The 24,801-nt window shown below is 35.8% G+C and overlaps 4 protein-coding genes across 7 annotated transcripts; 2 read left to right on the forward strand and 2 right to left on the reverse strand.

The window, feature by feature from the left end:
* Nucleotides 1-1,168: 1,168 nt before the first annotated feature.
* Nucleotides 1,169-6,944, forward strand: LOC137748888 (carbon catabolite repressor protein 4 homolog 1). 3 transcript variants are annotated; one of them, XM_068489084.2, is made up of 12 exons: nt 1,169-1,313; nt 1,462-2,029; nt 2,983-3,694; nt 3,775-3,861; nt 5,042-5,128; nt 5,243-5,323; nt 5,434-5,514; nt 5,599-5,652; nt 5,740-5,828; nt 6,030-6,138; nt 6,349-6,490; nt 6,609-6,944. In XM_068489084.2, the coding sequence occupies exons 2-12, from the start codon at nt 1,869-1,871 to the stop codon at nt 6,794-6,796; spliced, it is 1,791 nt and encodes a 596-aa protein (XP_068345185.2). In that variant the 5' UTR covers nt 1,169-1,313; nt 1,462-1,868; the 3' UTR covers nt 6,797-6,944. The 3 variants fall into 3 exon arrangements, with proteins under 3 accessions (XP_068345185.2, XP_088543134.1, XP_088543135.1); XM_088687008.1 differs by having other exon boundaries at nt 3,781-3,861; XM_088687009.1 differs by lacking the exons at nt 1,169-1,313; nt 1,462-2,029 and having other exon boundaries at nt 3,170-3,313; nt 3,420-3,694.
* Nucleotides 6,945-13,132: 6,188 nt separating this feature from the next.
* LOC148690448 (uncharacterized) lies at nt 13,133-13,803 on the reverse strand. Of its 2 annotated transcripts, none has more exons than XM_088686920.1 (2): nt 13,580-13,803; nt 13,133-13,480 (listed from the first exon to the last, which is right to left on the reverse strand). In XM_088686920.1, the coding sequence occupies exons 1-2, from the start codon at nt 13,742-13,744 to the stop codon at nt 13,301-13,303; spliced, it is 345 nt and encodes a 114-aa protein (XP_088543046.1). In that variant the 5' UTR covers nt 13,745-13,803; the 3' UTR covers nt 13,133-13,300. The 2 variants fall into 2 exon arrangements, with proteins under 2 accessions (XP_088543046.1, XP_088543045.1); XM_088686919.1 differs by having other exon boundaries at nt 13,133-13,483.
* Nucleotides 13,804-15,167: 1,364 nt separating this feature from the next.
* LOC137730946 (carbon catabolite repressor protein 4 homolog 1-like) lies at nt 15,168-22,693 on the forward strand. The gene is made up of 11 exons (XM_088685241.1): nt 15,168-15,483; nt 17,506-18,227; nt 18,317-18,393; nt 19,584-19,670; nt 19,780-19,860; nt 19,974-20,054; nt 20,141-20,194; nt 20,283-20,371; nt 20,658-20,766; nt 20,942-21,086; nt 22,038-22,693. Exons 1-11 carry the CDS (start codon nt 15,323-15,325, stop codon nt 22,241-22,243), a joined length of 1,812 nt encoding a protein of 603 aa, XP_088541367.1. The 5' UTR covers nt 15,168-15,322; the 3' UTR covers nt 22,244-22,693.
* Nucleotides 22,694-23,338: 645 nt separating this feature from the next.
* On the reverse strand, nt 23,339-24,709 carry LOC137726208 (uncharacterized). Its single transcript, XM_068465098.2, has 2 exons — nt 24,116-24,709; nt 23,339-23,964 (listed from the first exon to the last, which is right to left on the reverse strand). The coding sequence occupies exons 1-2, from the start codon at nt 24,344-24,346 to the stop codon at nt 23,527-23,529; spliced, it is 669 nt and encodes a 222-aa protein (XP_068321199.2). The 5' UTR covers nt 24,347-24,709; the 3' UTR covers nt 23,339-23,526.
* Between the last annotated feature and the right edge of the window lie 92 nt (nt 24,710-24,801).

Here is a 24,801-nt window from a genome sequence, read left to right on the forward strand (position 1 = left end):
TATTTTTATATTTAAAACTAAAAATGATATTAGTAAGAAAAAAGGCGTTGAGAGAGTGATTGAAATTCTGCTGCTCCCACTTGCGGTAACCACGTCAGTGCTCAATGTCGGTGATGAAGGGGTCGAAGGGGATAGGGTTGTGGTGGTGGAATGTAGAAGCAAATGTGAAATTGGACCGGAGCTTAAGGCAATAGTAGCTAAAAAACCTTTAATTTATTTCATTGTTAAATTTGAGGGTATTTGTGTTCATTTGAGTGAAATTTTGAATATATTTGAATTTTTTTTTTATAAAAAGTGACATTTTTAAAATTAAGAGTTAATTTTTGACTATATTTAATAAATACTCCGTTGAAATAGTGTTTTTCTCATTCGCCTTTAGTATATATAAATTTGTTGTAGACTAAACATAGGGGTAAGACTGACACTATCTTCATATAAATAAGGAATGAGGATTCTCTTCGGATCTTCTTTGTGAGGATCTCGGAGATCTTTTAATCACATCAGTCATCGTACATTATGCGGTCAATTTTTGTCAGGTACTCTTTATATTTAATTTTAAATAAAAAAATTTACAATGATTTATGACCATACGATATACGATGAACGAATGTATCTCCAAGATTTTCACAAAGAAGATTCGAAGTGCATCCTCATTCTAAATACAGCAGGGTGGGAGAGAGAGTGGCCTCTCTGTCTTTCTAACCTCTCACAAAAAACCAAAAAACCCATTAATTATGAGAAATTTGAAGAAACCAAATTTGAGACTCATATATGGTTTGATTCCTGAGATTTGAATCAATAGAAATAATCTTTAAGTTTGTTCACCATCAATCATTTTGATCATTTCTTTATTAAAAAAGATTAAAATGACAAAAATATCTTCAATTTTTGTCAAATTATTTGACTAATTGTTTATTAAATTGAGAATAATTTTATCATTTTGATTCTTATTTAATATAATTTTTCATATGATGATCAAAATAATTGATGGTAAACAAACTCAGATTCATTGATCAAAATGATGAGTTATGCAAAACATATTGGCCAAAAAGCGTATAATAGACTGAATACTTCCCCGTCTCGTCTTTTCCTAAGCCCACCTGAATACATCCTGGTCTGATCTCCATCCCAGTCAACGTCGAAGGGAAATTGCGACTGAAATGCTGAGCCGTCGATTATTGACTTCAGACAGGCCTTTTTGCCTTTCTCTCTCTTCCTTTTTCCCTCTCTGTTAGTTTTAAAAAGCTACAACTTTTGGCTTCTGGGTATTCAAGGGAAGAAGAAGAAGAACAAAGAGGAGGAGGAAGAAATAGGTAGAATTACAACATATGATTATCAATTTAACTTCTTTAACTTCTATCTAAATTCAATGATTGTTGAGTTGTATTGGGTTTTCTTCTAAATTTGTCAAATTCTTCTATCTGGGTTTTATCCCTGATTATCATTTCTGGTATTGGATAGCTGCTGGACTTGCTTCTTCATCATCTTCTTCCTTTTGTCTCCAAGCTGTTTCAACGTCGGCGAGGTATCAGGGAGGAAGAACCGCGAGATTTAGGTAGACGGAGACTCATGGCAGCAGCCATGGTCTGCGTTCAGTGGCTTGCGGGTCGACGTCGCCGACGAGTTTTTTCACGGTTAAGAGCAAAAGAGGAAGTTTTTAGTCTTAGTAGATTAGTAATTTCATATCAACTTTTGTTTATAATTATCATAAACTTAGAAAAGTGGCTATAATTCTATATGGGTTTCAAATTTTAGTTGTTTTTCCAAATTGTCCATCACAAAGCTTCAGTCTTTGGCTTCAAAAAGATCAAAAAAACCCATTTCCCCACCAAAATCCCATTTTTACTGGTAATGCCATTTGGGTTTCAATGGCTCAAGAATCTGGGTCGTCTGAGTCCCCTAAATGGAGACTCGATCTAGATTTTCCTTCGAAGACTCCTGTGTTCGGCTGCAGATTCCAGCCCCACATTCGCATGCAAATAATCGACAACTCCCTTGAATTCCCGTGTCACGAGTATTCTTTCACATGGTTAGCCTCTCTCTCTCTTAATCTTTCTGGGTTTTAATTTCTTGATGAATGTATGAATATATTCTTGTTTCTTTATGTGGGTTTTAGTCACAATGCATGGCTTGTAAATGGGGTTTTTAGTAAGCCTATGGTTGCTAAAGAAACAGAGGAAAAGATTACTCTTTTTTTTTGTGCAGTGAAATTTTGGTGAAATTTAGTCCCAATAATAAGATTTTTGTCCTATTTTGGAGAGTTGGATTTTAGTTTCTTGAGCCAAAGTTAAGTTTTATACATCAAAAATTTGTTTTGTTCTTGTGAAATAGGTAATCATATTCAATGTTATTTTTCGTCTGTGTCTGCAACAACAATAGTACTAACGAATAACTATTAGCTATAGGAGTAATTTTGATCGAACTAAATAAAATGTTACTGGTATAATTAGAAGACATTTTAGCCAAAACGGTCCTGAGATTGACATAACTCTTCACTTTGGTCCCTAAGATTAAAATTGATAAAAGCGGTCCCTGAAATTGTCTAGCGTAATCATTTTTCACTCCTCACAAGTGTATTTTTTTGTTTTAAATATTGAAGGTTTGGAGTGCCATAAACAGTAAAAATAACAACTATAGTGAAAACAACAAGACAATACAAAATATCCAGAATAATAACTATATGAAGTAAAAGATGGTTTATTAAGAATTACAGAAAAACCATTAAGTAACAACAACTTAGTAATAACAGTAGTTTCGTTGTACCCAAAATAATTTCACATGCAAATTAAGTAGATGGTTTATTTTGAAAAAATATAAAACAAGAAATATGGAGTTTTCATGCATCCAACGTGTTGAAATTGTTGTATGTTGAATCGCAAAACTTGTTATGGCGGGTTCCTGTTCAATACTAGTCCCAATATGTGGTAGTACTACTGTTATCATGAGTAGTCTTACTAAAATCTCTCATTATTATATATGTAGGTACCAAGAGGATGTTTGCTTATCTTCCAATCAAGAGAAGATTCGCTGTTTTGTCCACCATGACAAGCTGGCCACAATTCAGTGTACAGTTTGTGTAAGTCAAAGTCGACTTGGCAAGATAAGTTATTATTGCTCTGTAAGTTGTTATAAGGCTGCCTGGGACAAGCACAAGGTGCACCATCATTTTGCAGCTCCCAATCCTGATCCACAAGCAGTGAACATTATCAAGAGTTTTGGGCCTTATGGCTCCTATCCTGATTTACCTTACTATCAGTATGATGGTTCGCAACCTGATGTGACAGTGGAAGAAGATGGGAAAACATGGATTCAGGTGGGATCTTCAGAATATTATGTACCCACAGAAAATAATATTGGATTTTGTCTGAGGCTAAAATTTGAAGTTATTGATTCTTCAACGCGTATGCAATTGTGTCCAGCAAGAATCGAAGTGACAGATCCTGTGATTTATCCTCTTCCTCATCCACCGCGTTGTACAATGTGGAACTCTTGCAGCGGTGACCTCAAAGAACACTCTTCTAACGATGTAAGATTTAGGGTGCTGTCCTATAATATCCTCGCTGATTATCTTGCTACTAGTGGTAGTAACCGGCATTCCTACTGCCCAGATTGGGCTCTTTCATGGGAATATCGTCAGCAAAATTTACTTTATGAGATCATTGAATATGATGCAGATATCCTATGTCTTCAAGAGGTAACTACTCAGTTCTTAAATGCATATGTTATTCTGAGATCATTGCCCAAGACTGTTTTAGTTTTTATATCTACGGGCAGGTACAGAAGGATCATTTTGAGAATTTCCTCAAACCTCAGTTGGCAAAATATGGATACTCGGCTATATACAAGAAGAAAAAGATCGAGGTAAGGTGATATGGCCTGTTTAATAGAATTACATGCACTTCCAGAATTTACTTTTCGGCTTAGAATAGTATTACTTTGCCTAACGTATGCACCCTTGCATCCACAGATAGAATCACAGAGAAGAATGGGTTAAGATGGTTCTATGGAATGTAGCTTAGCTTGTTTTTTTCCGAGTTGTTACTTTATTTTCCTTATTATATATATCAGTAGAAAAACCAGAAAATTGTTGCCTTGTAGTATACATTGTTGGCCACCCCTCAACAACTTAAGCTCTTGGAGTCCAATGCTTGTCTAACACGCTATGAGCCTGCGGTTTGAAACCACCAATTCCTACTGTTTAGAGGAATTGCAAGGTGTATGGAACTCCATGTTACTAGGTTGAAAGTCAAAATTTTAGGGCAACTGTGATAAAATTTTGAGCTTGACCTGTTTTGTTTATAGATAGAGTTGGTCTTCACTTTCTGTTCCCCAACATTAGCCTCACTTGTAATAAAGCATTACTATACAGTGTGAAATGCTCAATTGGAATAACTAATGTTTAAAATTATATGAATTGTTGGATAAATATTGGTTTGCTTGCTTTGCACTGTGATTGTATTCATCAGCATTTGGTAAGTAGGTTGAGTTTCATACAGAATCCCGTATGAACAATGTCCTGCAACAAGGCGGGACTTGTAAAAAATCTGGTAAAAGGCCCTATAGTCGTCTCATTGCCCTAGTTAATTGTGTCCACGATACTTTGATGCATTAGTATATTCACCTTCCTATGGTCCTTTTCGTCAAAGACTTGGACCAAACATCTTTGAGATTGTTCAATATAAGTTTTTAGGTAACACGGTGTCAGTTCTACGTAACTTGCTGATGCTCTAAATACAATTTTTAAAACTTTCAATTAATTCACCCACGTAATATTGATTTTTGCATAGCTTTGTGTTACAAATAATGAAAATAATATTTTTGACAATTTAAGTTTTGTGCATTTGAATTCTTAATCATATTAATTACCTCCCTGCCCAAAAGTTCTGTGCATTCTGCAATTTGATTTCAACAGAATATGATATATAAATTCTTCTATAAAAGTTGGGCGCATCTTTTGCTTTATGTGGTCTAAAGGCAATCACTTAACAGAAAATTGATGGCATTATATCATGGTAATATGAGTTTAATGGATGTCTTTCAGATGTTTACATGTAAGTCCCAGCAGACAACTGATGGATGCGCTACATTTTACCGCAGTCAACGATTCAAAGAAATCGCAACATATGAGGTGAGGAAGCTCTTGCTTGTACTTACCACTAAAATGTAGAAAAAGCTGAGGAAATCTATCTATGTGAATATACATATGCTTCCAGTATTTAATGGTTCTGGTTATCTTTTGCAGCTTGAGTTTAATAATTCAGCAAAGCCCTTTGTAGATTCATTGGATGGTAAACAGAAAAGTGAAGCTTACCGTCTGCTGAAGGTTTACATCTCGACTCTCATATTGGTTTTACTGTGCATTCTGTTCTAGTGGGGCTCTTGTTTCGCTTCACATCTGTTTGTTATATCAGCTTCTTGTATGCAATTTTTCAGGGCAATGTTGCACTTGTTGTTATATTAGAAATGGTGGAAAATGAGGTCTCCTCTGATGGCAATCGACCTAGAATTTGTGTGGTACTAATGTCTATTTCAATTTCTACAGCCCTTTATCCTAAATTCTTGAGTGCTGACTGCTGCTGTTGTCCCTTTCACCTACAGTCAAATACCCATTTACATGCAAATGGAAAAGATCCAGACATAAAATTGTTGCAGGTGCAGTGTGTAAAATGGAACACTTCCTTCTATTAGTTTTGAGTTTAAAGAGCAGAATTGGCTTAATTTGCTTCTTTCTGATACAAGGTTGTAACCCTCATCCATGCACTCGAGAAAATTGCCCAGTTGAAGATTCCCCTACTGATTTGTGCAGATTTGAACTCTCTGCCTCAGAGGTTAGCCTTCTGCTGTTACTGACTGGCTTCTGAGACTATGGTGGAAGAATTGATAAATTCCCTGATTTTCCATTTATGACTTTGTGTACTCCTTTATTGATTTTTGGTATTGTTACTAGCAAACCAACCCTCCTCTTTCCAATATATTTTTCTTCTTTATTTTGGTGAATATTTATTTCTATTTGGCATCCAACATTGTAGTGATCCTTATACGTTCATAAGCAAGGGCAGAGTTGAGATTCTTCCCAGCAAGGAAACTGATCAATCGGGCATATTGCAGACACTCAAGCTTTCTCATTCATTGAATCTGGTAAGTCCAATATATCCCTACTGACCGATTCTCTGCTCCTTTTTTAATTCTTAGCTCCTATTGAACATTTTGCATTGCTACTTAGTTGCTTACTTCTTGCAAGAATTTGAATTTGGGAGAGCTTATTGTTTTTGTCATCATTTTCAAGTGCTGAAAAGTGTTTTTTTTTTTTTTTTTTTTTTTTTTTTTTTTTTTTTTCCCCCTTTCTAGGTAAGTGCATATGCAACTTTTTTTCATTCCAATGGGGTCGAGGATCACCAACGTGAGAAGCTGGATCCTGAAACCAAGGAGGCTTTGTTCACCTACTTCACACCTTCCTTCTTTGGAACTATAGATTATATATTCTACACAGGTACCATTAATGGCTTTGCTGTTAGGCTTTCCGAAGAATATAATTACCAGCTCGGTCCAATTCTGAATTTTGTTTATTCATCAGTTTCGTTGACTGTATGTATAATGCTTTCCTGCAGCTGCTAGTTTGAGGCTTGACAGTGTATTGGAGCTTCCTGACAAAGAAGGCCGCCTTCCATCCGCTAAATGGTCATCAGACCATATTGCCCTCATGGCAAGTTTTTCTCTTGAGGCGAGCGCTTACAATTGGAGCTCAGAACCTCTTCCAAGGAGCCTAGGGCAGCACCCAACATTTGCACAACAATAAGCTTTTACAGAATGTGAAAGGGTTTTTCCACCTGCGCAAATAGGTTTGCAATCACACATAAATACTTGCAAGAGTACAAGATAATTGTAGTATAAACGCTCAAGCAAAGTTGTTCTTCCACAGAAATTGAATGATTTTTTTTTTGTAATTTCCTAATCCTTAAATTAACTATTTAAAACAGATTTTTGGAAAAAGTGAGTGAAATTTAGAAGATAAGAATAAGAAATAAACAATGGGTTTTTTTATTGACACCTCACATTTTGTTGACTACACTTCACATAAAATTTAATATTAAATAACTCATATCTTGATATAAAATGAGTATTTAAGCCCTAAGAGCATTCCCACCGTTGGGTATTGCTCGGGGGACAGGGTCCAAAACAATGGCCCGAGGGCCGGTGGGAGGCCTCCAGCGTGGGGTAGCCCGATGGAAGGGGGAGGCCCGAGCAAAGGGCCCGTGAGGGATTGCCAGCCCTTGAGCCCGAGGTGGGGGTGACGCAAGGCTGACGCCAGGGTGGCGTCAGCGCATTATTTATTTTTTTTTGTGTCAGGCGCGTGCACCCCACCCGCGCGTGGGGGCGCGTCCCGACACAAAAATCAGAAAAAAAAAAAGAAAGTGTCATTTACCGTTGGGAAGCCACATGGCTTCCCACGGTGCGTTAGATCTTAACGGTCACTTAATGTGGACCGTTAGATCTCAACGGTAAAAAAAAAAAAAAAGTCAGATTTAATATCCACCGTTCGATCTGAGATCAACGGTGGATATTAAAATGCTTTATAAATTAAAAAATAAATGAAAAAATAGTTTTAAAAATCTGAAAAGTTACCGTTGTGACACGTGGCACAATCTGGAGTGTTGGAATTCAAATTTTTTTATATCCAACAGCAGAGATTAATTAATTGAATAAAAATTTTAAAAAAATTGTAAAAAATTCAAAAAAATATTTGAAAAATCTGAAAAAAATACTTCGGATAATGACACGTGGCGCAACGAGAACGATTAAAAATCTTATCCGATATTACAATATAAATTATTTTGTATTATTTTATAAATAAAAAAAATACTAATATTTTATTGCCTATTGCCAGGGCTATTGAAGTGTAACGGTGGAGATACAAATTCTATTGCCAGGGCTACTTACTGTTCATTAAGGGCAGTTACTGTTCATTAGGTGGATTGAATAGTGTATTGCCAGGGGGAGGGCTCCAACGCTGGAGTTGCTCTAAATAGTACACTCCCTAGGTTCTTTTAACAGCAAAACCTAATAATAATTCAAGAACATGTTGAGATTTTTCTTGTTTTTGTGTTGCAGTTTAAGAGTTCAAATTTGAAAACATTTCTGCAAATTCTGATCTCACTTTTTTAAAAGATGATTTTCATAAGCTGGGGGTGTAATCGCGATTGCAATTGCAAATGCTGCAAGGAACCCATGAGATTTTTCGTAAGGGAAATATATTGATGTTGATACATGCATAATCATTTATTATGAATCAGAAACTGATTCCATTAGGCAGTTAAGAATGTTTGGAAGAGAGTTTCATTTCTCATTTTTTTCGGTTGAAACGAGAGACTTAAGGAAGAGAAAAGCTAGCTGAAGTTTGAAATCCCAGAGCAAAATAGGATGAAAATGTAAGAGGATAAGTCAGAGACTACAGCAAGAACCAAACAAAAATAGCTAAATTATATATCAGTCAAGGTTCTAAAAAATGCTAGGCGTTAGTCGGGTGGCGGGTTGGCCCCTAGCCTCTAGACGGCTAGACGGGGTCTAGGCAGGCGCCTAGGCGGCCATGGATAAGATAATAAAAAAAATGATAAAATGCAAAAAGAGTATCCAAGAAGTCCAAAATTTAAAAACACATTAAGCATATATGCCATATAACCATAGTGAGGATTATTGTAGGATGACATATGTACAACAAGTTCACAAATTTAAACCACTTAGACTTAGATAGGAGTTTTTTTATTTTATTTTTCAATTTCATTAAAAAAAAAAAAAACACCGCCTAGCCGCCTAGAGCCCATCCGATTTTTCCCACCGATTTGCAAGAAAACGCCTTAGCTCACCACCGTCCAGCACCTAGGCGTCGCCTAGACCGTTTTTTAGAACATTGATATCAGTACACTAGAAGCTAGGCGCATTTTATTTCCTAGAATTCGACAAACAAAAGCACTTCTTTCTAACACTGGATAAATCTCCCAGCAAGGCAGCAACCCCCTTTATTATTTTCTTGTGGGGTGTAAGGGTAGGGTAAGAAATTACGTGGGGTGGATTAAGATAATTTTTAATTTAAAAAGTAAATGTGGGGTGTTTTCAATACGTGGGGTGTTAATAAAACAACCCATAAACAATTTAAAACTAAAAGACAATTTGGCAAAAACAGAAAATACTAAAACACATTTTAACAAATCACTTGTGAAAAAAACTAGGGTTTAGCCATAACCATTAACAGTGCTTTGCAATTCTAAGAAATTCTATGCAATTCAACCAATTACTCTTGAATTTCCATATACATGCTTTGAAGGGTAGGTTTTCCTAATACATATTTTCCTCGTGATGTTCAAGCGAAAATTTATATCTAACATGTAATTCATACGTGATGTTCATATCAAATATAAACATAAAAAACTCATTAAGTTGGGTGAAAAACATGCAACCCTTAAGAGCGTGATGTTCACCTTACACGAAGTTACAATTATTAACCACAAGAAGCTCACCTCCATATTAGGGTGATGTTCCAATTGAAATTGCATCAAATTACTTGTCTAATTAGCTTAATGGTGGTCAATCACTAAGATAATTAGACAACTTAAGTATAATAGATTAATCATTCAAAGCAAGCGTGCATAAATTCATAAGCAATTGGATATGAATCACATATTCATGCCAAGGCTCGTGGTCTTGTCCTAGCAAACGGAATTAGTTATGCATATTCATAATAAAAGTCAAAGGATATATTATTAGAATTAAGTATAAGAAAAACACCCTTGTAGTTTGAAGTTTGCAAATCGTCAGAGTTTCGCCGAGTTCTCTCAATGTTGCGTAAAAAACTCTAATGGGCGATTGGCTGCTTATAAACAGCCCCTAATTCATAATCCTACCTAAATAAGGTCTTCTAGAGATTAAGAAACAAAATAACAAAATGATATCTTAAAATCACAATCATAATCTAACTAGGCAATCTGCCCAATCGGAAATCCTTCACGTTTTTGAGCCAAACCAGCTCCAAAACTGGCTCCAAAAGGTGTATTTTTTTTTTTAAAAAAATCAGGATGTCCTCTACAACTTTGTAGAAGGGCCTAACTCCAGAAAACGACATCCTCTTTCAAAAATCACAATTAAGCCTGGAACGTCAATTTGCTAGCACTGCGCATTGGGCCTAAATTAATTCACCTGGAATTAAATGTTGAAATCTCGTTTCAACCTTCTTGAGCGACTTGTGAATCTACTCCAATGATAAATTCTCCAAAACCCTATCATTTCGTTTTGCGCCAAGTAAAAGAAGAAATACATTAAAATACTTTGTTACTTTATTCATCCTCTAGGGTTTACAATATATAGGCATATAAGCCTTATTATTACAAGGAATATAATTACAAGGATACAATACAAGAGATTACAAATCCTAATCCTACCTCAAAAAGGACTCCTAGAATATTTACAATTTAAGACTCAAATCAACAGTCTTCCTCATGTTGATGCATAGATAACATACATGCCCAACTTGATACTTAAGTCCTAAAAAACTGTACTACTTACCTCATGAGTAAGATTAGTTAGCTTCTCCTCTAAATTCACAAATGGTATAAGCACAATCTTCATTTCAAGATTTTCCTTGACAAAGTGTTGATGAACCTCTACATGCTTTGTTCGATCATGTTGTATCGGATTATCTGCTATCTCCCTTGCAGATTTATTATCACAATACAACTTCATAGCCTCATCTGGTTCAAAACCAAGACATCTCAAAAGTTTACGTAACCAAAGGAGTTCAAATATTCCTTGTGCCATGCCTCTATAATCAGCTTTAGCATCAAACCTTGACACCACTTTCTGCTTTTTACTACGCTACGTAACCAAATTATCTCTAACAACTGTAAAACACCCAGATGTAGAACGTCTGTCAGTAACATTGCCAGCCCAATCTGCATCTATAAACTTCTCAACCTTTAGATGTCCATGTTTTCCATAAAGTATTCCCTTACCAGATGCAGACTTTAGATATGCCAAAATTTGTATTAACCGTAGCCATGTGATCTTCACTGGGTGAGTGCATAAACTGACTCACAACTCTCACATCATATGCAAGTTCAGGACGAGTATGAAATAAATAAGTTAATATGCCCATAAGTCTTTGATATCGACTCTTATCAACAGGAACCTAATGTGGGTAAATACCCAAGTGATGCTTTTCTACCACAAGAGTACCCACAGGTTTACAGATGCAGATTGGGTAAATACCCAAATATATCGATATATTGATTCCCAATGGATGATGGGAATGCTCCCGTAAAGTCAATCCCCCAAATATCAAATAGCTCAACTACCAATGTGCTTTGTTGCGGCATTTCATTCCGCTTGGACTGATTTCCAACTCGCTGGCATCAGTCACAAGCCTGGCATCAGGTGTATGCATCCTTAAAAAGAGATGGTCTGTACACCCATTTTACAATATCTTCGCTGCTGTTCGTTCGGCCCAAAGTGTCCTCCATAAGCATGTTGATACGCGAATGTCAAAACACTTTCTTGCTTCTCTTCTAGAAAGCGTCTTCAAATAATTGGTCTACGCAATACTTGTATAAGTAAGGCTCATCCTAAAAACAATGTTTCATAGCCGCCAAGAACTTTTTCTTCTGCTAGAAAGTCAAATCTAGTTGCAACACCCTCCTCGCTAAATAATTAACAATGTCGGAGAACCAAGGAGTACTACTTTGAGTGGCTCAGAGTTCATCTAGGAAGCTCTCATTCAACAAAAGCAAGTTTTCTTATGCTGTGTTGGTAGTAACTAACCTCGACAAGTGATCAGCCACAACGTTCTCGCTACCTCTTTTGTCTAGAATTTCTAAATCAAATTCTTGCAAAAGCAGAAACGAATGAATGAACCATGGCTTAGCATCCTTCTTAGATAACGAGTACTTTACGGCGGCATGATCAGTATAGACAAAAATTTAGCCCCAACCAAGTAAGATTGAAACTTTTCCAATGCAAATACAACTGCCAATAATTCATTCTTCATGGTTGCATAGTTCAACTGTGCATCATTTAATGTTTTAGTGGCATGGTAGATCACTTGCAGAAGCTTGTTTTTCCTCTACCCAAGAACTGCCCCAATTGCATAGTTTGAACCATATCAACTCAAAGGGAAAATTCCAGTTAGGTGAGGCAATGATAGGAGTTGAAGTTAAGAGTGTCTTCAACTTGTTGAATGCCTCTAAACAATTTTCGGCAAAATTAAATGGGGTGTCCTTAGCCAACAGATTGCATAAAGGTCGACTAATCTTGGAGAAATCATTGATAAACCGTCTGTAAAAACCAACATGTCCAAGAAACGATGTACACTCTTCACAGTGGTAGGGGAGGCAATTTGGCTATAACATCAATCATTGCCTTGTCAACTTCAATGCCTTTGCTTGAAACCAAGTGCCCCAAACCAATACCCTGCTTGACCATGAAGTGACACTTTTCCCAATTTAACACCAAATTCATCTCCTCATTCAAGAGCTAACGACAATTTCTAAAAACAATGATCAAATGTATCCCTAAAAAACGCAAATGTTCCAAAAGGACAAGTGAAAGTCGTTTTCTCTTGATCCTCACGGGTGCAATTGGAATTTGATTGTACCTTGCATACTCGTTTGGGAAGCAATAAAAAGCATGCCAACCAGTCTTTCCAACATTTGGTCAATAAAAGGCAACGAGAAGTGATATTTCCTAGTACTTGCATTGTGTTTCCTATCAGTTATTGTCAGAAATTGTATAAATCATACTTGCATCAAGGAGCTTCATAACTTAAGTTCTTACAACCTTTTTTATAATCGGATTCAGCCGACTTCTCATTTACAAGACCAAACTAATATCACTAGACAAGTGCTAATGAAATTTGCTTATCTTTCTTTCCCCTTTTAACCTTGTTACAGTAATGTGACTCACACAGCAAGATAACTTGGCACGACAATAATATAATTTCATGTAAACTAAAAGGTTACATTATATTATGGACGACACACCATAATAACGTTATACTCGTGCCTCATAAATTGCTATCCTCACGAGAAATACATGATTTGACTTTATTATATATGAAATTTAAACCCGATAAGAACCATCAAGAAGAAAATAATAGTAAAACTTTCTCACTATAAGGTGCAATCAGTTCCATTAACAAACCAAAACAAACTAAAAATTTAAGAAATTAATGAAAAATTAAGACTAATCAGCTGTTCCCACCTCTAATTATTTACTCGTTTTCTGCTGCGACTTCACTTTTTCAGAGAGGAAAGAGTAATTACGATTCTCCATCTTCAATCACGAGCATGAAAAGGAAAGCGGAAATTGCAAAGAGCAACGCCAGCTGAAGAAGAATCTCGAGCAAGCCACAGACCTTAATCCTCTTGTTCCTGAGTCGCTCCCTCGCAACCGTCACCTTCAGATCTCCGATCTCCTTCTTCAGCATCTCCTTCTCCTCCTGCTATATCAAAATTTCAAATTCCGATCAAAATTAAGATTATTCAGTTATTAATACCAAATTAAGCAGTGATGAGCTAGAAATTAAACGAATAAGTACGGCGATTTCGTCGTCTTCGTCGATTGCGGTGCTGAAGCGGCGATTGGGCGATGATTTTAGCGACGAGAGAAGAAGAGCGGCTTTTGCACTGCGAATTGCGACGCCCGATCTCACAACTCCGCCGCCTCCGTTTTTGGTTTGGGTCTCTCCTCCTGCACCCTCCATAACTCTCTCTCGATCGAATCCTGCTTCACTGTTTTTGTGTGTTTATTTTGAATTGAAATTTTGAGTTTTAAATAGTTTTGGGATCCCGCTCTTTGCAAGTGTCGTGCCACGTCATCAGAACGAATCAATTCAGGTCAATCTGGACGCATTCCGGATAGAATAATGTTATAGAAATCAAATTTTTAAAATTAAATTTGTAAATTAAATAATATGTTCGTTAATGATTAAATTATTACTTAAGTTTTAATTAACATGCTTATTTTTTTATTGGTGACAAATTATTTAATTTAAAATTTTGGTCTCTGTAGTATTACCCTTCCTATAAACCGGGAGCAGGAGAGCCACAATTATCCGTATAAACCAAGTTTTGTAGATAAATTAAAAGAAATTGGGGATTCATTTGATTTAAAAAATGTCTTAATATACAACAAGATGCTGCCTATGCACATGAGCAAGGATTTCTTTATGCAACATTTATAAACAAAGTTTAAAACAAAAAGAAAAGAAATTTGCTAATACTTAACCTCACAACCAGTCTGCCAGAAATATAGAGACCACCAACAATCTAAAAGCCAAAAACGACGATCTCAAAATACCGGTTCATAACCTTAGATTGTATCACATGCGACGTAGGTAGAGCGATACCAAAAATTATTTTGTCAAAAATTGGATGTATCTGGTAACTACAACAAACAAAATACATACATGAAACTACGTGTAAAATATTTTTTGTACATCTAGATATACTAATAAATTTTGTTTAGAACATTCAACTCAGTGAGTACGTACAACGAAGAATATATACTACTGCGCAATTGTAAACTCTTTTATATTGGCCAAAAAATTCATCACGTGCTAATAACTTAGCCTAGAAGAATACTATGCCAGATTGTTTTCTAAATATAAATTTCTACGATTTATTTAATTGTCGTCCCATAACCTAGCTAGGAAATTATGGTTGGAAATTCCTTTCAGGTATCTACAACGAAGAGCACTTTAGATTATTTGTACAGTGAAAAACATGAATAAATCAAATTCGACTTAAGAAGTAACTACAACGAAAAACATGTAAGATTATTTGAATATAAAAAAATAAATAATTCGACTCTAAAAAGTAACTACAATGAAGAAAATTTTGGCTCATGAAAGTAAGACATTATCATTTTTCCTTAAATAAACAAATTTATTTTCTTTTTCATTTAAGAGTTCAACTAATTTCTTTTAAGACAAAAAAGAAAATTATTTCTTGATTTTACAATACTAAAATAAATAATTTTTTCCTTTACTGTCATTTTTCATTCATAATTTGTTGCAGACAAAAAATAGCGGTAAGACACAAAAACAAGCAGTCCCTCTCACTCCCTATTTACATTATAAATAGAGGAGAGAGGGGGAGAGGCCTCTCCATCTTCCACCGCGTAAACCCTCTCACAAAAACCCCAAAACCCCATTAATTACTCTCTCACAAAGCTTCAATCTTTGGCTTCAAAGAGATCAAAATCCCGTTTCCCCCAAAACCCACCTCCCGTTCTCCACCGAAATCCCATTTGGTCTTGTGGTAATGCCATTTGGGTTTCAATGGCTCAAGAATCTGGGTCGTCTAAGTCCCCCAAATGGAGACTGAATCTGTATTTTCCTTCCAAGGCTCCTGCGTTCGGCTGCAGATTCCAGCCCCACATTCACATGCTCATAATCGATGACTCGTTTCAGTTCCCGCCTCACAAGTATTCTTTCACATGGTTAGCCTCACTCACTCTCTCTCTCTCTCTCTCTCTCTCTCTCTCTCTCTCCTCTCTTAGTCTTTCTGGATTTTAATTTCTTGATGAATGTATGAATATATTCTTGTTTCTTTGTGTGGGTGTTAATCACAATGCATGGCATGTAAATGGGGTTTTAAGTAAACTTTTGGTGGCCAAAGAAGCAGAGGAAAAGTTTACTCTTTTTTTTGTTCAGTAAAATTTTGGTGAAATTTAGTCCCAATAAGGACAAATAGGAATTTTTATCCTAATTTGGAGAGTTGGGTTTTGGTCTTTTGAACCAAATCAAGTTTTACATTGTTCAGTTTTGCTCAAATGAATCAACTGTAATAAAAATTCTTTTTTTTTATTCCTTATGAAATTGTTAGGTCTATTGAATATCATTGCTCTGTTTTTTGTTGACAAAAATGGATAATTCTATTCAGACATTTTAGCCAAAATGATCTATGACATAATTCTTCATTTTTTGGTCTCGAGATTTAAAATCAACAGAAGTGGTCTGTGGAATTGTTCGACGTCAATCATTTTGATTATTCTGTAAAAAAATCTTCGTTAAATTGAAGAAACAACCAGTTCAAATGAGGGATTGATGTGACAAAAATATTCCTAATTTAAGGTAGGTTTTTCATGGAAGATTTAAAATAACTAACAATGGACAAACTTAAGAACTACTTCTATCGATTTTAAATCTTAAGACCAAAATGAGTAATTATGCTAGTCTTAGATACCACTTTGATAAAATGTCTTTTATTCATTTGTCCGAATGTATTTTTAATTCCCTCTCATTCCCTCCCCTTCTCTTATACTTTCTTTTTTGTCTTACCTCTCTATAAATAAATTAATATAAGATGATAATATGATTTAATGGTAACCGTTCAAATATTAGTAGAGAGAGATTATGAGAGAAGAAAATTATACTCCTTTTCATTAAAGGTAGGCTGCGCTTGTAAGAGGCTTCCATGTATAACAATGATATAATTATAAATAAGGTTTGATTTTTGTTGTGGAAAACTGGGTATTCAAATTTCAAACACTTAGACCATATTCAAAGTAGATGTTAAATTTTAAATAGAAAATCTAAATTTGAAAGCTTATTTGGCACTTTGATATTTTTAAAAATTTTGTTTTCGACCTGATATGTTAAATTTAAACTATTATTTATTCATCATTTATTTTTATAATTGTAATAAGTATTTATAGAACAAAAATAATAATAAAAATGATAATAAACATTTATTAATCACTAAAAGTAGATTTCATGTTGCTATCAAATTTGACTACAACCAACTTTGGTTCAATCTACATAGAAATTGGCATTTTGGTTGGAAAACACTGAAGCTGTCTGTTTTTTTATTGTTATTGCTGATGTGGACTTTTTGACTTTTCATTTGGAGATGCTCTTAGGCATGCACATATATTGATGTTATTTTCTTCTTTGTGCAACAACAATAATACCAATGAATAACTATAAACTATAGGAGTAATTTCGATCAAAACAAATAAAAAGTTACAGCAATAATAAAAATATTAGCCATATTGTAAAGCAACTGTTATTGGCACTCCAAAAAACTTATTGTGCACTTCTTATAAATGTATATTTCTTCCTAAATATAAAAAGTTTGGAGTGCAAAAAACAATAAAAATAACAACAATATTGAGAAGAACAATAACAACACAAAATAACAAGAATAATAACTATATGAAGTAAAAGATGGTCTATTAGGAAGAATTATAGAAAAACCTTTAAGTAACAACAACTTAGTAATAACAATAATTTTGTTGTACCCAAAATAATTCCACCTGCAAATGAAGTAGAAGACGGTTTATTTTGAAACAATATAAAACAAGATATATGGAGTTTTTCGTGCATCCAACGTGAAATGGTGTACGTTGAATCGCAGAACCTGTTACGGCGGGTTCCTGTTCAATACTAGTTCCAATACATGGTAGTACTGCTGTTATCATAAGTAGTCTTACTAAAATCTCTCATTATTATATATGTAGGTACCGAGAGGATGTTTGCTTGTCTCCCAATCAAGAGAAGGTTCGCTGTATTGTCCACCATGAAGGGCTGGCCACAATTCAGTGTACAGTTTGTGTAAGTCAAAATCGACTTGGCAAGATAAGTTACTATTGCTCTATAAGTTGTTATAAGGCTGCCTGGGACAAGCACAAGGTGCATCATCATTTTGCAGCTCCAAATCCTGATCCACAAGCAGTGAAAATTATCAAGAGTTTTGGGCCTTATGGCTCCTATCCTGATTTACCTTACTATCAGGATGATGGTTCGCAGCCTGATGAGACGGTGGAACAAGATGGGAAAACATGGATTGAGGTGGGTTCTTCTGAATATTATGTACCCACAGAGAATGATATTGGATTTTGTCTGAGGCTCAAATTTGAAGTTGTTGATTCTTCAACGTTTACACAATTGTTCCCAGCAAGAATCAAAGTGACGGATCCTATGATTTATCCTCCTCCTCATCCACCGTGTTGTACAATGTGGAACTCTTGCAACGCTGACCTCAAAGAACACTCTTCTAACGATGTAACCTTTAGGGTACTGTCCTATAATATCCTCGCTGATCATCTTGCTACTAGTGGTAGTAACTGGCACTTTTACTGCCCAGATTGGGCTCTTTCATGGGAATATCGTCTGCAAAATTTACTTTATGAGATCATTGAATATGACGCAGATATCCTATGTCTTCAAGAGGTAACTACTAGTTCTTAAACGCATATGTTTTTATGAGATCATTGCCCAAGACTGTTTTAGTTTTTATACTTTTCCTCATCTATGGGCGGCTACAGAAAGATCATTTTGAGAATTTCCTCAAACCTGAGTTGGCAAAATATGGATACTCAGTTATATACAAGAAGAAAAAGTTCGAGGTAAGGTGATATGGCATGTTTAATAGAAATACATGCACTTCCAGGATGTACTTTTCGGCTTAGAATAGTATCCCTTTGCCTAACGTATGCACCCTTGCATCCACGGATAGAATCACAGAGAAGAATGAGTTAAGATGGTTCTATGGAGCGTAGCTTAGATTTTTTTATTTTTGTTCTGAGTTGTTACTTTATTGTCCTTATTTTTTATCAGTAGAAAAACCAGAAAATTGTTGCCTCGTATTATACATTGTCGGTCCACCCCTCAACAACTTAAGCTCTTGGAGTTCAATGCTTTTCTAACATGGTATGAGCCTGCAGTTTGAAACCTCCAATTCCTACTGTTAGAGGAATTGCAAGGTGTATGGAACTTCACAATAGTAGGTTGAAAGTCAAAATTTTAGGGCGCCTGTGATAAAATTTTGAGCTTGACCTGTTTTTGTATATAGATCGAGTTGGTCTTGAGTTTCTGTTAACCAACATTAGCCTCACTTGTAATAAAGCATTACTATACAGTATGAACTGCTCATCTGGAGTAATTAACGTTTAAAATTTATTTGAATAGTTCGATAAATATTGGTTTGCTTGCTTTGCACTGTGATTGTATTCATCAGCATTTGGTAAGTAGGTTGAGTTTCATATTGAATCCTGTATGAACAATGTCATGCTACAAGGCAGGACTGGTAAAAAATTCTGGTAAAAGGCCCTGTAGTCCTCTCATTGCCCTAGTTAATTGTGTCCACAATACTTTGACACATTAGAATAGCCACCTTCCTATTGTCCTTTTCGTCTAAGACTTGGACAAAGCATCCTTGAGGTTGTTCAATATAAGTTTTTCGGTAACAGGATGTCAGTTCTATATAACTTGCTGATACTCTATAGCCAATTTTTAAAACATTCAATTCATTCGCCCAAGTAATATTGATTTTTGCATTGCTTTGCGCTGCAGATAATGAAAATAATATTTTTGACAATATAAGTTTTGTCCATTTTAATTCTTTAATCATATTAATTAGCTCCCTGCCCAAATGTTATGTGCATTCTGCAAATTGTTTTCAACAGAATATGATATATAAATTTATCTATAAAAGTTGGGAGCACATCTTTTGCTTTATGTGGTCTAAAGGCAATCACTTAACAAATAATCGATGGCATTATATCATGGTAATATGAGTTTAATGGATGTCTTTCAGACATATTCGTTTAAGTCCCATCATACAACTGATGGATGTGCTACATTTTACCGCTGTCAACGATTCAAAGAGATTGCAACATATGAGGTGAGGAAGCTCTTGCTTGTACTTACCACGAAAATGGAGAAAAAGTGAGGAAATCTATGTGAGTAAATGTATGCTGCCAGTATTTAATGGTTCTGATTTTCTTTTGCAGCTTGAGTTTAATAATTCAGCAAAGCCCTTTGTTGATTCATTGGTTGGTAAACAGAAAAGTGAAGCTCGCCGTCTGCTGAAGGTTTACATCTCTTAACTCTCGTATAGTTTTTACTGTGCATTCTGTTCCAGTGGGTTTCTTATTTCTGCTTCCCATCTGTTTGTTATATCAGCTTCTTGTATGCAATTTTTCAGGACAATGTTGCACTTGTTGTTATATTAGAAATGGTGGAAAATGAGGACTCCTCTGATGGAAATCGACCTAGAATTTGTGTGGTACTATGTCTATTTCAAATTCTACAGCCTTATATCATAAATTCTCAAGTGCTGACCGCTGACATAGTTGTCCCTTTCGGCCACAGTCAAATACCCATTTACATGCAAATGTAAAAAATCCAGACATAAAATTACTGCAGGTGCTGCGTGTAAAATGCAACTCTTCCTTCTATTGGTTTTTAGCTTAAAGAGTAGAATTGACTTAATTCGCTTCTTTTCTGATACAAGGTTGTAACACTCATCCATGCACTTGAGAAAATTGCCAAGTTGAAGATTCCCCTGTTGATTTGTGCAGATTTGAACTCTGTGCCTCAAAGGTTAGCCATCTGCTGTTACTGACTGGCTTCTGAGACTATAGTGAAAGAATTGATAGATTCCCTGATTTTCCATTTACGATTTTGTACTCCTTTATTGATCCATGTTTCTCTTGAACTAATATATCCAACTAGAAATATTAATATTACTGTATTGATTTTTGGTACTATTCCTAGCAAACCAACCCTCCTCTATCCAATATATTTTTCTTCTTAACTTTGGTGAATATCGATTTCTATTTGGGATGAGAAATGAAGGTTAGACTGATATTCGCATCCAACATTGTAGTGATCCTTATACGTTCATAAGCAAGGGCAGAGTTAAGATTCTTCCCAGCAAAGAAACTGATCAATCGGGCATATTGCAGACACTCAAGCTTTCTCATTCATTGAATCTGGTAAGGCCAATGTATCCCTACTGACTGATTCTCTGCTCCTTTTTTAATTCTTAGCTCCTACTGAACATTTTGCATTGCTACTGAGTTGGTTACTTCTTGCAAGAATTTGGAATCTGGAGAGCTTATGGTTTTTGTGGTCATTTTCAAGTGCAGAAAAGTTTTTTTTCCTTTCCAGGTAAGCGCATATGCAACTTTTTTTCAATCCGATGGGGTCAAGGATCACCAGCGTGAGAAGATGATGAATCCTGGAACCAAGGAGCCTGTGTTCACCAACTTTACACCATCCTTTTTTGGAACTATAGATTATATATTCTACACAGGTACCATTCATGACTTTTATTATGTATCAGATTTTTTCTGATAAAGTTCAGCCTAATATATGTTTTCTTTGAGCGAAACGTGTATTATGAGTCCTTGAAAGTTCAATATGGATCTGTATTAACAACTTGTACTTTTGAAGGACCACATAGGTTTCTGTGCTCTACTTATATGTCTGTCACTTGAGAGTTGAGAGCTAGGTATTTTCTCTTTTTTCCCCTAAGAGAGATCCAGGCGTCTTAAGGGAGGCTTAAATTATTTTCCAAAAGCGTACTTTGATGTATATATTGATTAAGTTCTACCAAAATACTGGTATGATAATCAGACAATCGTATCAGGAAAGTTGCATTACTTACAATGGTATGTGAGATGCAGTAATATGGATTGTGCCTTGATGTATTTAGTAGCCAAGGACTTTTGAGAGAAAAAGGATAGCTTTACTTGCAAACATTTTCTAAGTAAAATCTAAGTAGGTTTCGTGTCTCTCCTAAAATTATTGCTCGACAATTTGTTTAATTGATTCACGAAACTTATGGGGTAAACTTCAGAAAAAGAATATTTTGACCTCCCATGGTTGCTTATGTAGAACTTGGCCCTTAAGCTTGGTTACTTTTCTTATGATGTTTTAGTCTTTGCATTGCCGCTCCTAGTTCAGTTAGACGTTTCTAGCAAAGACTATATCTAATTGGATGAATTTAAAATCTTGTGAAAACTTCTCATCGGTTCATTTTGTTGGACGATGTATTTCTTCCTTATTTGGCTTCCAAGGCATTGCTAATCTAACATTTTTGTTATAGTGCATAGTGGACTACATTATGAGAGTAATTGCATTTTTCGTGATGTATGAGCAATAAGCATATGGATTTGCTGTTTAGGCTTTCTGAGTTTGTTCCAATTCTGAATTTTGTTTACTCATCATTTTTGTTGACTGTATGTCTAATGCTTTTCTGCAGCTGCTAGCCTCAGGCTTGACAGTGTATTGGAGCTTCTTGACATAGAAGGTTGCCTTCCATCAGATAAATGGTCATCAGACCATATTGCCCTCATGGCGAGTTTTTCTCTTGAGGTGAGCGCCTACAATCGGAGCTCAGAACCTCTTCCGGAAAGCCTAGGGCAGCACCCACATTTGCACAACATTAAGGTTTTACAGGAAAGCTGAAGATGATTGAGAGATTAGTCCGGTACTCACTACAGAATGGATTCAAATTCTATTCAAAACTTTTGCAGAAAACCAGCAGCTCACAAAGTTACTTACATAGGATACATGAAAATACACAGAAGATGTAAGATTAGCATCGATCTCTACAGTTTGGTCGACTTAGGTCAAGTTTACATACACAGAAGAAGACAGAAGGGAAGATTATCATTCAAACTTTCTTCCTTATACACAGTGACAATTCATCTCTTTTTTCTTTTCTACCATGGTAACTTTTCAGGGACCTCATCTCTTTGTCAGATTATCTTGAATGCTGCTCTATAGGTGAAAATTTTCCATTCCTGTTAATCATTACTTTTCGCTGTTCAGAGCGAGATGTATTACATGATGAGGCGTATGGAATCGTGTTTAGAATGTTCTTTCTTTTAATGGATTTAAATGGATTTTTGGATATCGACATGTAATGTTTTGGCGGTGAATGATAGCCACTCGTACAAACATGATTTTCTTTGATCAATGGTCATAATTTACTTTTTATGATCTTTACCATGAAAAAAATCTTCTAAAGTGATCAGCTGGCTGCATGAGCAGCATTTGCTCTTGGTATTTTCTTTTGGCCAGAACTTCATCTCTTTTGTTAGCTTTTTTTACTTCGATCGCACTTTAAACCTAAATTGCTTATAAAACATTTGGGTAAGCTTTATGTATAACTCGTCCAAAAGTAAAACGGTAACTTGTTTGGTCAGGGAAACGTATGTGGTGAGATTTTATCAGAAATAAAAAGGCAAAAAGAATAAGATATGTGTGTACTTTTATGCTGACACCAATTTCAGCCTAACCACAATAATCATATAAAAAAACTTACTAATCCATAAAATAATAATAAATGCGATGGCGATACCTACGATAGTAAAGTGTGGACCTCCACTATAAACCGTCTTTAATTTGCAACGGTTGAGAGTTCGATATCTCGCAAAATAATTAATAAGCATAGAAAAAAAAAAAAAAAAAATCTTGAGACGGATTAAGAAAAGTAGAGCATTTTAATCAGTAGCATACCATGATTACCGACACCCATGGTTTAAACAAATTTAGTAGTAGGATAATTAAGCTTCATTTATATTGACCTTAGGTAAAAAGTGTGGGTCTCTCTCTCAGCAGTCATTTTTCTGATAGAGGAGGATGAAGATTTAATACACTGAGCACTTTAAAGCCTCCAAGGATGACTAGCTCTATAGCACAGAAATCATATATAATTAACTGAAGCTTAATTACTAGCTAATTAATTAACACATGAAGCTACTAGTACACCTTGGCTTGAAATTGAATAGGGTTGGGGGGCTCTGATCAGGTGCGTGCATGTACTTGCAATTAGGGCATGCAGGAGAAGACCTGCACAGCATCACCAGCATGTGGCACTTGATGCACACAGTTGCCACCATCTCCTGCTGCTGGTGGTGGTGGCGATCAACTGGAAACCCTAAATTATTAGGGTTCTTTTGAATTGGTCTATGGGACTCCATGAACAAATCACTCAAGCTGTGTGTTGAAATGTCTGAATTAGCTCTAGACTGATCACATGATCTTAGGTTGAGCTCCAGGTCTAGGCTCATGTGATGATGATGATGATCAGCAGCTGGACTGGTTGGTGGCTCAGGGCTCCTCCTTGGGTCCCTTGAAGTCTTCATCTGAGTCCTTGTGTTGTAAAAATGTATCTGTCCCGACTGCACAAGAATGAAGGCACACAATCAATAGAAAAAATTTGTTTTGATTTCGGAAAAATATTAAAAACTGAGAACTGAAATGGTTATCAAACGGTGTGATATCTTTGTTAATTATGTTTATATAATTGAAACACGCATATATGTGATATACCTGAATATCGAGGCATCTTTGCCACTCCGAAGGCAATGGAGTCTCTAGGTGAAGCTCAATATCAAACAAGGAATTTGGTTTGCATTGTGGTACTTTTGAACGTTTTTCGGAAAGTTGCTCAATATTAACGTATGGCTCGTCGTCCCATTTCCTTTTCTTGGATGAATTCTCAGAATCTGGGATTGTCTTCTTTTGGTTTGGAGAAAGAGGATGAGCTTGAAAAGAAAGCATAGCTATTAGCTTAGCTAGCTGCTTAATCACTCAGAGATAAGTAGTAGTATTACTCTCTCTCTCTCTCTCTCTCTCTCTCTCTCTCTCTCTCTCTCTCTCTGTTATACAAACAAACACACAGAGCTGAGAGCTGGGAGAGTTGAGAGGTTGAGAGAGTTGGAATGGATTTATACGTCAAATGGTTGGGAAAAAGTTTTGGTAGTTATATGGGCTGGTGGAGTTTGGCCACAACTGCACGGGAGAATCTAATAGGGGCACAATTTGAAGGTACAACTAAAAGAAACCCGGCCTAACCCATGCATGACGTGCTTTCCAAGTTGGCGATCCCTTTTAACTCTGATTATTATAGCAGAGAGAGCTCCAAGCCAGCTCTCTATTAAAGCCTAAGATGTGAATTTCTAACCAACTCGACTCCTTGATCTAATACCCCCCAACCCCCCCGATCCTGATGCCAC

The sequence above is a fragment of the Pyrus communis genome, chromosome 15, assembly GCF_041283825.1.
Source record: "Pyrus communis isolate YQ-2024b chromosome 15, ASM4128382v1, whole genome shotgun sequence".
Taxonomy (NCBI): Eukaryota; Viridiplantae; Streptophyta; class Magnoliopsida; order Rosales; family Rosaceae; genus Pyrus; species Pyrus communis.